Genomic DNA, 16316 nt, shown 5'->3' with positions numbered 1-16316 from the left:
CTATAATAAAACATTTTCCTAGCGTTGAGGTTTTATATTTGGCAGAATATGTGTACACTTTTAAGCAGTTTAGGGATGCAATTGTGGAGACAGGTTTACTTTAAAAGGAATGACTGTTACTTCTGCATGGAACATGTTTATAAAGACAATCATGTCCACTCAGTACCCTCCTCTAAGTTTAATTATTATTTATTCCTAACTGAGCTCCTCCATGCTACTTATCCATCATGTGTATTGATGTCCCTGGCCTGCAATCTGAATATGTCCATGCTTAGAACCCACACAGCAGCAGTTCTCCGTCCCCTACCTGTCGAGTGCTGGCGTCAGGCGATATTCCTTTGTAGCTGACAAAATTGCTTTGATTAGGTTATCTGCACAACAGAAAGAATGCAATGTGATGTTAGGAAGAACGAAAACCAGGAAAAAAAATTACAGCAAAGCACAAATACGATATCTGGAGATTAAAGTTCAGTAAATCTGTCTTCACATATGTAGACTGTCAGCTCCTCAGGGCAGAGGCAGCTTGCCTGTTATCACTCGATTCTCGGCACTTGTGTCATGGTGTTTAGATAACCCCACAGTTATTTTTACCAGGATGGGAGCTGTCAAGGAATAAGCAACAACTTGTCCAATTCAGCTCCAATTCCATTTTTTTCCACTTTTCATGGGAAGTTTGAGTATTTAATGTGATGATAACAGAGTGGTAAAGAAACAATTCAGTTTACAAGCATTGGAATTATCCAAGCAATGTATCCAGTGCCTCAAGTAATGAGATTAGACACCATTAAATGAGGCTAAAGGGAAGAAGAAAAGAAAATAAACATTCAGAAACAATTTTGCATTGCAGACTCTTATTCCACCCGAGAACAAAACACATGGAGAAACGTTTTTTGTTTTGTTTTTTTAAATCAGCAAATGGCTGTATCCTAAAGGGCTAGTCAGAAGCTTTATGCATTTGAGAAACTGATCACCACATGATACCTCTCAGTGTGACAGTTACTTAGCTGTAAGAGGCCCAGTCATTTCACTGCGCCTTCTCACAGCTACTTTCTAAGGTGACAAACTGCACCAAACTGACATGAACACTGCTGTTCCCTTTGGCATCTGTCACAAGCTGGAGGACACTACAGTATTTCTGATTCTGACTATTTGGCAATCAATAAGCTACATTTTAGATTGACGTAATCAAACTGATATTTATTTATATTCTAGCATTATTTTTTAATTCTAGCTAAATTCTTGCTGAGAAACTGGTGTCAAATTAGCAAATCCATCATCAAACATGATTAAGTCAAGTAGGGAACAATAAATAAGAAGCACCTAAAGTGTGGTGAATCGTGAAGGTGTGCATACCGTCAAAGACATGGATGGGATGAATTGTTTTATAGTGTTACCCAACTCGTTTAGCTGGTTGCTGTTGGCTTTATCAGGCTCAATTCTCTCCAAATGAGCCTACTGTGCTAAGTTGGTTTGGCAGGAATGAAAGGACTTGATCTTTTGAAAAGGGAACCTCACCATTAGTAACAGCTTTTTCAGATGGAATTCTGAAAGATTGTTTTGAATTTGTACTGACAACAATTTTTTATAGTTCCCCTATTTTCATAGTATCTATAACTCAAAGGAGAATGGTCAGGAAATATAGCATGTAGCAAACCTGGTGAATTGTATGCCATTGTAAAGGTTTCTCAATATTATTATAATGTCTGTATTTGTACAACTGTGTAAATTAATAACTAACAGTGTTTATCAAGTACTCCCGATTGTTAGATAACATCATCTCAAGTACTCCAGATTGTTGGACATCATCATCCAAAGTACTCCCGATTGTTGGATGTCATCATCCCAAGTACTCCTGATTGTTGGATGTCATCATCTCAAGTACTCCCGATTGTTGGATGTCATCATCCCAAGTACTCCCGATTGTTGGATGTCATCATACCAAGTACTCCCGAATGTTGGATGTCATCATCCCAAGTACTCCCGATTGTTGGATGTCATCATCCCAAGTACTCCCGATTGTTGGATGTCATCATCTCAAGTACTCCCGATTGTTGGATGTCATCATCCCAAGTACTCCCGATTGTTGGATGTCATCATCCCAAGTACTCCCGGTTATTGGATGTCATCATCTCAAGTACTCCCGATTGTTGGATGTCATCATCCCAAGTACTCCCGATTGTTGGATGTCATTATCCCAAGTACTCCCGATTGTTGGATGGCATCATCCCAAGTACTCCCGATTGTTGGATGGCATCATCCCAAGTACTCCCGATTGTTTGTTAACATTATCAAGTATTCCCGATTGTTGGGCAACATCATCTCAAGTACTTCTCGATGAAAATATTCTTGTTAAGAGCATCCACAATCTCACATAAATACTTTTCAAGTATCCTTTATGCATTCACTTATTTCACCTATCTAAAAATACTTGCAGGTGCATAACTGCAAACCATGGGACCGCACTGCAATAATTTTTATGCCTCCCCCCCTTTAGGTTCTACAACTCTTTCCCACCTGAACAAAGTGTGCCACTTAAGGTGTACCCAGGGCAGATGTCATATTACAAATGGGATACAGAAGCGTGTTCCTTGCTCAATTCCCCCGAAATTGCTGTGACAGTAGGTATTAGACTGGGAGCCCCTCTGAGGGCCAGTTAGTGATTTATCCATGTACTCAGTACAGCAGAAGATATCGGCACTATATAAACACTAAATAATTATAAGAGGAGGTGTGGTTTACAGAGTGGACCAACTTACTACTGAAGCACATAAAGTAACTCCAATTAAGTGGAATAAGTGTTGGATAAGAAAAAGGGAGAGAAGTGGGCTCTGTTGGCCTTCTTTCCTCCTCTCTCCATAAGTTAAAGGACACCAGAGGTGATAAGGTAATGAAATAAACAATTGTATCTATCCTCCTCCTAAGAAAAGACTTTTTAAGATATTTATTTATTTATTTAAGTATTTATATAGCGCCGACATATTACGCAGCGCTGTACAGAGTATATTGTCTTGTCACTAACTGTCCCTCAGAGGGGCTCACAATCTAGTCCCTACCATAGTCATATGTATGTATTGCGTGTAGTGCATGTATGGTCTAGGGCCAATTTTCTTGGGGGAGCCAATTAACTTATCTGTATGTTTTTGGGATGTGGGAGGAAACCGGAGTGCCCGGAGGAAACCCACACAGACACGGGGAGAACATACAAACTCCTTGCAGATGTTGACCTGGCTGGGATACGAACCGGGGACCCAGCGCTTGCAAGGCGAGAGCACTAACCACTACGCCACCGTGCTGCCCCATATTCCACAGTTTTATTTTATATTTAAATCTACTTTTTAAGTTTTTACTGTTTTATTGTTTTTGCTCAATGACACATTCATTGAAGTATGCCAGAACTAAAATCTATGAACTGTTGACCCTTTATATCTTTCCTGCTCTTAGAAGCCATTTTCTGCTAGGAAAGTGTTTTATAGTTGTAATTTCTTATCAGTGAGGATCCCATTGTAGTCTGACCCAGTCCTGACTCAGACAGGAACTGTCACTTACATACTTGATATTTAACTCTTTCAGGCAGAGAAAGAAACAAAGGAACACAGCATAGTTATTTGTGTGCTAGGCATTGTACATACACACGTCTATCTCATCATGTCACATGTCACCTCGGGTATCCTTTATTTATTTATTTGTTGTATTTATAAAGCGCCAACATATTACGCAGCGCTGGACATTAGTTTAGGTAACATACAATATCTAGGGGTGACATAAAGCAATATGACAATACAGGAATACAAGAAAAACCAGATCACGCAGCACAGTATGAGCATAAGGTAATGCTTAGTCAGTCACTGGATGGGAGCATGGAGATTAGGCAAGTTAGGTTCACTCAAATGCATAGCATCGGTGCACAGTAATGGAGGTGTATGATCAAGTAGGACACCAAAGGAGGAGGACCCTGCCCAAAGGCTTACAGTCTAGAGGGAGAGGTAGAGACACGAAAGGTAGAGGACCAGAATTCAGCTGCGGGTTTAGAGCACTTGTGAGGGGTGGTAGGCCAGAGTAAAAAGGTGAGTTTTGAGAGCCTTCTTGAAGATGTTGAAGGAGGGGGCTGCCCTAATGGGTGGAGGTAGGGAGTTCCATAGTGTTGGAGCAGCTCTTGAGAAGTCCTGGAGGTGTGCATGGGGCTGCGTGATGCGGGGGGAAGTCAGGCGAAGTTTATTCGAGGAGTAGAAATACAGGTTGGACAGGTTTTGTGGACAGATTTGTAGGTCAGACACAATATCTTGAATCTGATTCTGGACTGGTTAGGAAGCCAGTTGAGGGATTCACGAAGGGGAGCCACCATGGTGGAGCGATGGGAGGACTGGATACTTCTGTCTGCCACATTCATGATGGACTGCAGTGGGGCTATTCGGTCATAGGGAGACCAGACAGAAGGGCATTGCAGTAGTCAAGGCAGGAAATTATGAGGGCCTGGATGAGGAGTTTGGTGGTGGCAGAGGTCAGGAAAGGGCGGGTCTTGCAAATGTTATGAAGGTGGAAGTTGCAGTACTTTGTGAGGTTTTGGATGTGGGGAATCAAGAAGAGTGCGGTATCCAGGGTGACACCCAGACAGCGAGCTTGAGAGGTAGGGCGAATGGTAGTGTGGTTAACAGTGACATGCACATCTGGAAGGTTCAGGGATGGCCAGGGTGGGAAGATCATAAATTCCATTTTGTCTAGATTTAGTTTCAGGAACCTAGCGAACATCCAGGAAGAGATGGCTGATAGGCAGGAGGAGACCTTGTCCATAGTGGGGGATATGTCAGTGGTGTGGAGGTAGATCTGGGTGTCATCAGCATACAGATGATAGTTAAAACCCATGAGGAGATAACCTTGCTTATGGAGGATGTGTATAGGGAGAACAGTAGGGGGCCAAGGACCGAGCCTTGGGGGACTCCCACCGAGAGGTGGTTGGGGGTGGATATGGACTTATTGAAGGAGGTTGTGAAGGAGCAGATGGAGAGGTAGGATGAAAGTCAGGTCAGGGCAAAGTCGTGAATGCCCATGGGCTGGAGGGACTGGAGGAGTAGTGGATGATCTACTGTGTCAAAAGCTGCTGAAAGGTCAAGGAGGAGGGGAATGGAGTATTTACCTTCAGCTTTAGCTAAGGCAAGGTCATTGACCACTTTGGTGAGAGCTGTTTCGGTTAAGTGGGCAGGCCGAATTCCAGATTGCAGTGGGTCTAGCAGTGAGTTGGCATTGAGGTACTCTGTGAGACATTTGTGAACCAGACGCTCAAGGGGTTTTGAGGAAAAGGGCAGGAGGGAGATAGGCCGGTAGTTGGAGGGTAGTGAGGGGTCAAGGGTGGGTTTCTTGAGCAGGGGCAGTACAGTGGCTTGCTTGAAGTCTGAAGGAAAGGTTCCTGTGGATAGGGAGAGGTTAAACAGGGTAGTGAGGACTGGGGCCAAATCAGTGAAGTTAGGCTGGAGTAAATCAGAAGGGATGGGGCAAGGGGGGAGGTAGTAGTATGGGAAGTCTGCAGTAGGTGTTTGACTTCCTCAGTGGTAGTACGAGTGAAGGAGGTGAGGAGAGGATAGGGTGGAGGAGGCAAGGTTATCCAGAAATTGTGGTGTGAAGCTCGGTGGAGGGCGGTATAGGATCGCAACAATGGCTGGGAGGGGATTGTAGAGTCGGATAGTGTGGACCACGAATGATGTGAATTGTAGGGTGGGAAGTGGAGTGAGGACAGGCAAGGTGCAGGATGGGAAGAGGAGCAGACCCACCCCTACCCCAGTCCTGTTGTCTGGTCTGGGGGTGTGACTGAGGTGAAGCCCACCGTAGGAGAGGGCAGCCTCTGCGGCAGAGTCAGAGAGGGTGAGCCATGTCTCAATGAGAGCAAGGATGGTGAGGGATTTGAATAGGAAGATGTCGTGGACTGCTGTAAATTTATTGCGGACGGATCTGGCATTCCAGAGACCGCAGGGTAGGGGAAACAGTTGTTTGTGGGTGGGATGGATGGAAATAAGGTTGGGGCAAGGATGGAAGTTAAGGTTATTTGTGGACAGAGGGCTGTGGAGTGTGTGAAGCAGGCGAGCAGGGGATGCTTGTCCGGCAGCAGGCTGTGGCCCGGGATTAGGCGATTAGGGGTTAGCTGCAAGTAAAAGCAGGAGGGAGAGAGTAAGCAAATGTGAATGGGATTTAAATGTTTGTGAGGTGTTTGAGCTTCTGGGGGGAGAGAGAGATTTCAGGAGAGCTAACAGTTCATGAGAAGCTGAGCAAGATGAGGAAAGCAGAGCAGGTGAAATGAATGTGGAGTGTGGTACATAGGGAGGATACAAGTAGCAATGCAACTTGTAGATGTTAGCAGACAGGCAGAACATAAGAAAAAGTGCAGTACACATGGTAAGTGTGCCTGATTATAACCAGTAAATTTCCAACTACTAAACAGTTTATATGGGTATGCAGGTAGTGCAAGCAAACCTGTGTAAAAGAAGCAGATTCTACTTGGCAGTGCAACATATATCCTGCAGTGGCACTTTTAGCAACAGCATTGGAGGCAGTTCTGGATGCAGAGTATTTGTTTCCAGCAATGTCCTGTGGCTGTTGAATCCTGTTTGAATTCCTAAGTGAATTCTTAGTAAATTCTTGGTAAGTTGTAAAGCACTTTGTAATAAATGGCACTTAGGAATTAAATGGCGCAAATTGACCAAGGCCACAGTGACCTCACTCCAGCTTAAATAGGTATGATAGCAGCCATGGTTGAATTGGAAGTGATTCTCAATTAAAAATTGGGAAAACAGTTCAGCTGAGGATGGGAGTGGCCACCAAAAAAAACAGGCCTACAATAAATAATTGGTGCTCACTGGGCTGGAACACAAGGATTCACAAATGTAATATGGGAATTTACAAACACTGCTGAACTACTTTAATTTATATTAAACAATCTTAGTAGCAATGTATACAGCAATCGTACCAAATAAACGTGCAGATAATGATTGCAGTCAAAGCAAGAAGTTTTAAATCAGGATGATACCATTTATTGGCTAACTACAAATGAATAAGAATAAACAAGCTTTCGGCCTTGCAGCATTCGTCAGGTTTACATCCTGTTAGTTTGCAAGCTGGTGGTACAGACAGCTTATATACATGCAACATCAAAAGGGAAAACAGATATTTTTTTCAAGCATAAATACGTCATTAAGATGCCTTAATACAAACAGACCATCTAAATGGAGTAAGATAAGGATCCTTGTTTACTCCATTGCTCACAGACCTTGTCTTTAGGACTGACCCAGAGGTATCGTAAATTCCTAGTTCACAAGCTCAGCTAGAGTGGCTGAGACAGTTCATATATCATCAATCTCATACCAATATAGAAAGTTGTTGTCCTTATTCAAACCCTTCTGCACAGCTTTGAACCAATTTATAAATTTTGTTTCTGCTATTAATCGGTCATTTGACGTTTTGAAGCCGCCCTTCAGGGCAGTGACACGAAGATCATCCATGCTGTGTCCGTTGGACCGAAAGTGTGTAGCAACTGGGAGTCCAGGTTTGGTATCATTAATAGTGTGCCTGTGTCCATTCAGTCAGAGATTGCAAAGCAGACTTTTGCAAGAGGAAGCAGCAATCCTTTAAAGGGAAGGTGCGAGGTGTAAAAAAAATAAAAATAAATAAGATCTACTTACCTGGGGCTTTCTCCAGCCCCTGGCAGTCTATGTGTCCCTCACCGCAGCTCCACTTCTAGCCGGTGGCCTAGGGTCCCCTCTGTTGCAGATGCCGACCTCACCAGGACACATAGGCTGCCAGGGGCTGGAGGAAGCCCAGGAAAGTAGTTGTTGTTACATCACGCACCTTCCCTTTAAGATTATATATATATATATATATATATATATATATATATATATATATATATATACACACAGTATATTTCATCCTTTTCTCTCTTTTTTTAACCTCAAGATAAACTATGATGGATTGACTTTGACAAGGTTAAGAACCCCATAACCCACCCCTCCCATTTACACTTTTGGAGTACACATACCACTTAAATTGTCAATGGATCCTAGTGACGTCCTACTTCAATGATTTCATTAGACACTGCAATGTATTAATCTATTAATGAGCATAGAAAAGGTTTGCTTGTCACATTCACTGTGATGTTTAGGATATGATTAGCTTCTGGTTTGAATGTTCACAGTTACCTAAACTTATAGAGTGTAACCGTCAGCAAAGCACTTTTAGTAATGACAGAATGCTGCTGAAGTGTATGAAGAGTGTGAAAAGATCATGGGATGGGAAAAGGGGGTGGCACAAGTAGATTAAAGAAAATAACTAAAACAAGGATCACAGAATATCACCACTTTAGCTGAACTTCCACTAAACTGCTCTATGAGGAATGCACGGGAGACACTAGCTTATTTACACAGCAGACGGCCACATGCGGAGCGGCTCTGTATTGATAAATGAATGTGTAATGTAAGAATTCCTCAAATGTGGCAACAGAATTGTAACGCAGCACGATATAAGAATAATATGATGTACTGAAGTGCCTTTTCTCACAGTGTGTGTCTGACATACCTCTCAACATTACAACATTGGAAGGCCGGATTTACTAAGGACATGATGACCAGTGATGTATTACATTCAGGAAAAAAACCTGATCATCAGTTTATAAGACAACTAAAGTGAGAGGGATATGGAGGCTGTCATATTTATTTCCTTTTAAACAATGCACATTGCCTGGCTGCCCTGCTAATTCTCTGCCTCTAATATTTGCTAGTCACAGCAGGCCCTGAACAAGCACATCAGATGTTTGGCTGAAGTCTGACTGGATTTATTTCAGGTGTGTGATTCAGACACTACTGATGCATGAAAGGTCAGCAGGACACCAGGCAACTGGTATTGTTTAAATAGCAATAAATATTGCGGCCTACATATCGGTCTCGCTTCAGGTGTGCTTTAAGAGAAATTTGGGCTCTCGGGCCCCTGTACACAGCACCTGCATGGCTGAAGTCACAGAGTAATTTCTAGCCATCGCTATGCAGCATAAGTTCCAGATAATGGCTGCAGTGTTTGCCAGCAAATATCTAGTGATGTTGCTTTTTATTTTACACATGGGTTTTTGAAATAAAAATATTTATAATCTATGCCTCAAATAAATGAACTTTAATTTTTATTTTGTATATGCTTACAATGCACTGGCAAATGCATCCACTGTTAACCAAGCTGAAAGAAGTGTCACTTTTTTTTCTGGCATTTGTAGAACATCATACTTGGCTCCATATTCATCATGAGCAGAAAAACAGCTATTAGGGCTCTTTCACATCTGAGGCCGTTTTCTGCGTTTTAACGCAGTCAAAACTTTGCGTTAACCAAGGTAAAAGGAAAGTCCATAGAGTTTCATTTTACCATTCACATCTGATGCTGCGTTTTGGTGCGTTGTGGTTCGACACACCTGGGAGCTTTTAATCGTACGGAGTCGGCGTTTTCCCGTCGGGTGAATGAACAACTACCACCGCTGCTTGTGTTGCACCGCAATATCCCGGCGACATGCCGCAGGCCATAACGCGTGCAGGAGAATGGCTCCTGCTCGCGTTCTAGGTGTGAAAGAAGCCTTAGCAAATTCTGGGTTGACCTGAACAGGAATTTGCAGAACCAAAAATCAAAAAGTAACTAACAGGCAGGCTCTGAATCTGATTGTCCTCTGCACATTTCCAGGTCTGCCCCTGCAAATTCTAGCCCCCATCAAATCAGAATTTAATTTTATGTCAACTACTATACTGTATCCATGACAATTTAGGATGAGCACAGGTGTCCTCCAGTATTTGTCTACTCCCTCTCCAGCATTCTGCTGAGTTGGATACTATGCAGCCGGCCACTACTGTCGCTTTTGCTGTGAGTTGCAGCAGGATGACTCCTGTGTACTCTCCCTCCTCCACAGAATACAATAAGCTGGTGGGCAAAGATCGGTTAATTGTGAATAAACTGTCGCTGAAAGGGATTGTGAAAGATTGCTTTGGGTGAGGTATGTGGTGTGTGTAGCCTCAGTGCCACGGAAGATGCTGGTGCTACATAAATCCAAAATAATAATAATAAATGAAGAGTCTGATCTGTATGGGAAGTTGTGGACAATGTAGCAGTTTGCATAGATTTCACTCCTGCAGAACTTCACTACTGTAATTCACACATATCGCCTTGTTGGCAGCAGTACAGGAACAATGATGTTAATGAAGATTCCTGGCTTGCTTCAATGGCATGCCAAGCCTAATATTTTTCCTGGACTCAAACACCCATGGGAGGTTACTGAGGCCACTCAGCACACAAGTGCAGACACGGAAGCCATGCTGGAATACAGCAGCACTTCAATAACTGAAGCCAGCCTGGTATTTCTGCCTAATGAGATAACTTGTGTACAGACTAACATTGGCTTATAGGGCGTTAATGTCCACACACACAACGAATACAGAATTTGGCTTACAGTGCAAACAATGGTTTCAGGCCTTTTTGGCAACTAAAAAACATATTAAAGAGCCCTCACTATAAATAAAACTCCTGTAAAATTACATTTCGCAATGGCATGCAATTCACAAGTTAGGCTACCTATATAAAAATACATATATTTCCAGACACTTCTTTCGGTTATTTTGCAGGGTTAGTTAGTGTCTATAGTCTGGTCTCACACTGGCCTGTGCAGGCTTGGCTTGCTGTTTCTAAGGTCACCTCTCACACCTGCTCCTTAGCTCACCTGAAATGACCGTTCAAGATCATTTCGGCATCTTTTCCAGATTTGTAAAGGCTAATACATGAACAGCATGTTAATACAGGGAAAGGTCATGCAAATCATTTACGAACATTTAAGAACACATTTTTTGGATGACCGTTACTGAAGGCATATCCGAAGATGATCATTTGGACTGGAGGCTCCTACGCACTCATACACCATATACAGAACAGTTAAATGTACATCTGTCATTAATCAGTGCCAAGAAATCAACAATGAAACCCAAATGATATGACAGACTATGAAAATCTGACTTAAAACAAATATCTTCAGCTCAGTCTATTAACAGTTTGGGCGCTGGGCCAGGTTTTAAGTACAGTACGTGTTTTGATTTTGCTTTGCAATTTGGCAATTTAATATTGTTCTGATTACCAGCTTTGCCATTTACACACACAACATCCACTTAAACTCTACCTTCCTCCCCTTTTCCCCTCAGACATAACCAATGCAGCCTGAGTGGCTGAAGCCTCTTTCCCTCCTGTTTTTCCCTCCCACACCTCTATTCCTCTCTGATTGGCCAATATTTCTCATGCTGAGAAGCTGAGAAAAGAAAAATAAGCCAGCTCTGCAGTCACACAATGACAATGCACTTTCTATTGCAGAGCTGGGTGGGAGTGTCTGAAGACTGGGAGGAGGGCGGGCAATGCATACACAATCAGGCAGAGGAGAGTAAGGGAGGAAATTATATCAGGATTGGCTTCAAGCTAGACACAGTTAAGATTTTTTACTATATAAGAATCTGCATCCTCCTAACCTTAACTGACAAAACGATTGTTCCCCCTACCTTATCCCCAATCCTAATCCTAATTGATGCATTGTCTTTCTGTCAGCTTCTGCATCAGTTTCCTTTCAGAAGCCAACATCCAGTCTACCATCCCTCCACCGCTGCTGCATTTATAATGGTTGTGGAACTACAGTACGTATCAGCACCAAAACCACCACACCATGCCCAATTGCATCAGTGTGCACCTGCATGCACATTACTAAAGCCCATTCTATTTTTGTTGGGTTTGTATTCTCTTACACATCCTATACCAGTGCTATCCAATGCGGTTTCTTTTTTCCCAACTGATAGCAGTGTGCACTGCATGAGCTTCATTTAGTGAACACCAGAGGCAATTTGTGGCTTCTCTGATCTCGTTCCATTGCGTTACAAATGGTTAAATACCCATACCCTAAATTAACTGGGGCTGACAGTGTGAGAACCGACGGGACTGGACAGACACCAAAGGAGCCCACGGACTCTAGAGGGATGGAGGCAGCTCCAGGTGAGTATAAATCCTTGTGTTTTCTCAGGTTTCCTTGAAATGAGCTCAGGGACAGCTGTACACCTACTCAATTCTCAGCCGAGGTGGCCATTCGTGGCCATGAGTCCCATATAAAAGGTGTACACACCTTTACAAGAGTCCTTTTGATGTCCCGTTGTAATGTATCTGAATGACACTTATTTATATTTGCAAAAAATCTACGCACCTCCTTCTGATATTCTAAGTGTAAACATTGTAAGCTGTGTGTTCTAACATTGTCTCAGGCTAAAGCAGGGGTCCCCAAACGTTTTGGGTCGAGGGCCGGGTCAACATACTTCAGATGTAGAAGTCTTTGTGCATCAGACAGTGAACAATACCCAGATGACAACCTGCAGTCCAATTGGACAACAGTGTCACCTGATGTGGAATTTGATCGGAAACCAGCGAATTACTGCTTTCTGGCTTCATTCTATATGCAGACCACCAATATTTAAAGATGTAGCTGACCGCATCTGTAATACATTTTGTGTGTGTGTGTGTGGGGGGGGGGGGGGGGGGGCGGTAAAAAAAAGCCTCAGGGGGCCACATTCAGCCCGCGGGCCTTAGTTTGTGGACCACTGGTCTAAAGGAATAGAGAGTCTGGAGTATGTGAAAGCTTTATATTTTTCTTTTTAGTTAGCCAATAAATGTTATCATCCTAATTCCAAACTTCATAGGCACCTTAAGCCATTGAACTACTATTCACTTCAGGGATTTCAGATACAACACCCCAATTATTGGTATTTGCTTGACTGGCCTGTATTTCAATCTTCAGGAATTCCAGAGACCTGCTACTGTATATAAAATGCTAAGTAACCAAACTTCAGGGTTAGACTGTAAAAAAAGCAAATATTTGTTCACTATGGATACTGAAATATTTACAAGGACAGAATGACAAAAGTGCTTATTTTATGCATTTCTTTACTTCTAAGATGTTTAGCCCATCTGGAATATGGAGGACCTTGCACGACCCAGATATTTTCACCATGTACCCAATATAATCAAAAGTACATAGGAGACTATAGCTGTGTTCTTCCTAAAACTAAACAAGAACTTTGCTGAATTATATATATTTTGTGGATATGTAACACTTTTGTCTTCCTTTAGACCGGCACAAAAACAATGCAAGCCTGGGGACAGTCATCTGTTTTCACCAAAACCAACTTTTATTTGTGCTGTACAAACTACTCACCAGCTCTTTCCAGAATTAACAGGAAAAAAAACAAACAAACCACATTGCTACTACATGAACACTAACTTAACAAACTCATATAAATCCCCTCTATACAGTACAAACCTTGTGCTTGTCTTTAACGAAACAATAACTCAAATATCACTGTCCTTTAACAGCACAAATCAGAAATACCTTCAGCAGCCTATCACACCGCCTGGGTGCTCTCCGAGGTCAAGCTAAACCATGCTGGGTTGATTGGGCCTTCATTTCCCAGCTGAAAAGTCCTTTCCGGAGAAACAGCCAAATTCTGAAGTGGATTCCTTTGCTCACCTGAGCATTGGATGACACAAAATCCCAGAGCAGATAAGGCAGAGCGGATGAGAGAAATGTGGGACATACATACACACCATCATTACTCTCATGCAACTGCCACACATTATCAGTGGCATAGCAAAAGGGGGTTCAGAGGTTGCGACCGCATCCAGGCCCTTGGGTCAGAGGGGCCCTCCCTCAACCACAGTATTCGAGCTTTATTGGTCCTGTGCAGGTAATAATCACTTCTTAAGATGCTAGGAATAGTAGTAATCATTAACAGACTGTTCCCCATCACCTTCTTGCACCCCTGACACTGTGGTTGTCCTTGATTGGTTTTGGTGCGCCGTATCAATTGTTATGTATATAGTGCTTTGGGGGCCCCAATGTATAACTTGCACCGGCGGGCCCACGGCTTCTTAGCTACACCACTAAATATTATATAACTACAGATGTGCAATTCTGTAATTGCAAGTAATTAATTTGCTTCATAACAAGAAGCAGACAGGTAGTGCTTCTCAGCTGCTTCCCCAACCCCAAGCAGAATGATCATGCAATGTTTCCTAGTATGGACTGCTAATCCCTTTATTAGTCATGACTATTTAGAAACTTTCTGAAAAATAAGATTTTGTGTATGGCCATTTACATAGCAAGGTATGGAGGATCAGATCAGTGTCAAGACAAGAAGGTGAATGAGATGCAAATAATGATGTTCTGCATGCAAATTTCAACTGTATGAAACTTGGAACTCAGCCAATCAAAATCAATAGGAAGAGCATTTTAATTGTTCTAGTTCCCAGCTGCATGCAAATTATTATTGTTAATTATTGATTGTATTTAAAGTGGATCCGAGATGAACTTTTACACATTGCATAATTGTGTTCCTTTCCTATGGTTTATAGGGCATTCCTCAAGCCAAATGCTTTATTGTTTTTGTTTTAATACTCTAATTTCCTATAAACTAAAAAAGCCTTGCCCACAGGGTTTCAGAGAGCCAAGGCAGTAGCAAGGGCTCATGGGAGCTCAGTCTGGGCAGGAGGAGGGGGAGGTGTTACTAGCCATTGATTTCAGAGGCAGAGGGGAGGAGGGAGGAGGAGAGGAGGTTAGGCTGATGGCTCAAGATACAGATAAGCCTGCTTCTGTGTAATGTTTACAAAAAACATGGCCGCTGTCATTGTATCACAGGAATAAATAATCATATTCTATTAAAACTGTTTGCAGCTAGATTTGCTGTGTAAACCATCTAAACTTTAGATAAGATATATAGACAAGTTACTTGTTATAGTTCGTTTTTCATCTCGGATCCGCTTTAAAGAGACACTGAAGCGAGAATAAATCTCGCTTCAGTGCTTATATTCAGCAGGGGCATGTGCGCCCGCGGCTAAACGGGGGTCCCTTCACCCCCAAACCACCCCTGCAAAATCAACGACCAATTTGGTCGTATATTTTGCTGCTCTTGAGGCAGGGCTAACGGCTGCAGCCCTGCCTCTCAGCGCGTCTATCAGACGCGCATCGCCGCCGCCTCTCCCCCTCAGCGAAGGAAGACTGAGAGGGGCGGGGGAGAGGCGGAGATACGCGCTGACAGACGCGCGTGAGACAGGGCTGCGGCGGTTAGCCCTGCCTCCATGCGGAAGAGGGGATGCGCTGCACGGAGGGGGGTGAAGGGACCCCCGTTTAGCGGCGCGATAGCGGCGATTTAGCAGGAGCACGCATGCCCCTGCTGAGGTCTGAAGCGAGATTCATTCTCGCTTCAGACTCTCTTTAAAAAGCGCCAACATATTACGCAGCGCTGCATGAAAATTGCATGAAGCTTGCATCTCACTGACCATCACTAGTTGCTTATTGTTACTTCTCTGTAAAAGAGGCCCCCTCACAGAATGCACAACATTTTTCACATCCTTTTCAATCTATGAACAGACGCTTACTTACTGGCACCCGAAACAGTTGTTATTGATCATTTCAAATGACAGTACACAAAAGATTGCCAGGTAGCCTAGTCTATTTTATGGAATGGGAAGTTTCATTTGGAGGGTCCCTGCATTAGGGAGTACAGTGGGGAGACAAACGCAGACACGCAAAATCTACTTATCATGCCTAATCACAGGTGTGGAAGCCCAATGCTGTCATAGGAAAACTGTAAATCTAACATGTATACAAAACTTTACAAACAGGCTTATCACTTCCAATACTGTATATACAGTATCAGAGCCCGCTTCCACTCAAAAAAATAGCAAAATCGCATGCAAAAATCGCATGTTAATGCAAATTTGTATGCAGTACAGTACATCCATTTTGTACACGCGAATTTGCATGCCTAATCGCTATTTTTTTCCTTCTCCTGTTGTTTTCCCCCACCAATAATTGCATGCAGCGTCCAGAAACTTATAGCACTTCTGTGCAGTTTTTTTTTCCCTGGATGCAAATTTTGAATGTAATGGAAACAGGCTGATTGAAATGCATTGATATGCGCATTCAGGTGCAGTAAATCCACACAAAATTGCCCAGCTGCAGTCTGTGACGGTCCTTATGGCTACTCATTAATGTGGTGAGAGGTGCTGGGAGGAGTCACCTTAGTCAGTTAGTGATTAAAGTAAACCTGCAACGAATGGGAGAAAAGGATTTTTAGTTACTTGGGGTTCCTTCCAGCCCCCTGTAGTCTGTCAGCTTCCTCGATACCCTTCCTGTCCAATCCTGTTGTGCTCCTGTTCAGTCTGCACAATTCAGCTGGGTTGTGAGGCACTGCGCATGCATTGTCCTGGGCCGCGTGCCTCCTCCATCGTGCTCC

At 43.0% G+C, this 16316-nt stretch overlaps 1 protein-coding gene across 7 annotated transcripts in view; it reads right to left on the bottom strand.

Moving 5' to 3' along the window:
* ST3GAL3 (ST3 beta-galactoside alpha-2,3-sialyltransferase 3) overlaps positions 1-16316 on the bottom strand; it is a 516482-nt gene that overhangs the window by 68661 nt on the left and 431505 nt on the right. For all 7 annotated transcript variants that reach the window (XM_068239478.1, XM_068239477.1, XM_068239482.1 and 4 more), the window contains one exon: positions 308-371. In XM_068239478.1, the coding sequence (XP_068095579.1) occupies positions 308-371 (64 nt within the window). The remainder of the gene's footprint in view (positions 1-307; positions 372-16316) is intronic.

Source organism: Hyperolius riggenbachi, chromosome 6 (genome assembly GCF_040937935.1).
Source record: "Hyperolius riggenbachi isolate aHypRig1 chromosome 6, aHypRig1.pri, whole genome shotgun sequence".
NCBI classification, from domain to species: domain Eukaryota; kingdom Metazoa; phylum Chordata; class Amphibia; order Anura; family Hyperoliidae; genus Hyperolius; species Hyperolius riggenbachi.
This window is presented reverse-complemented; position numbering and strand designations above follow the sequence as displayed.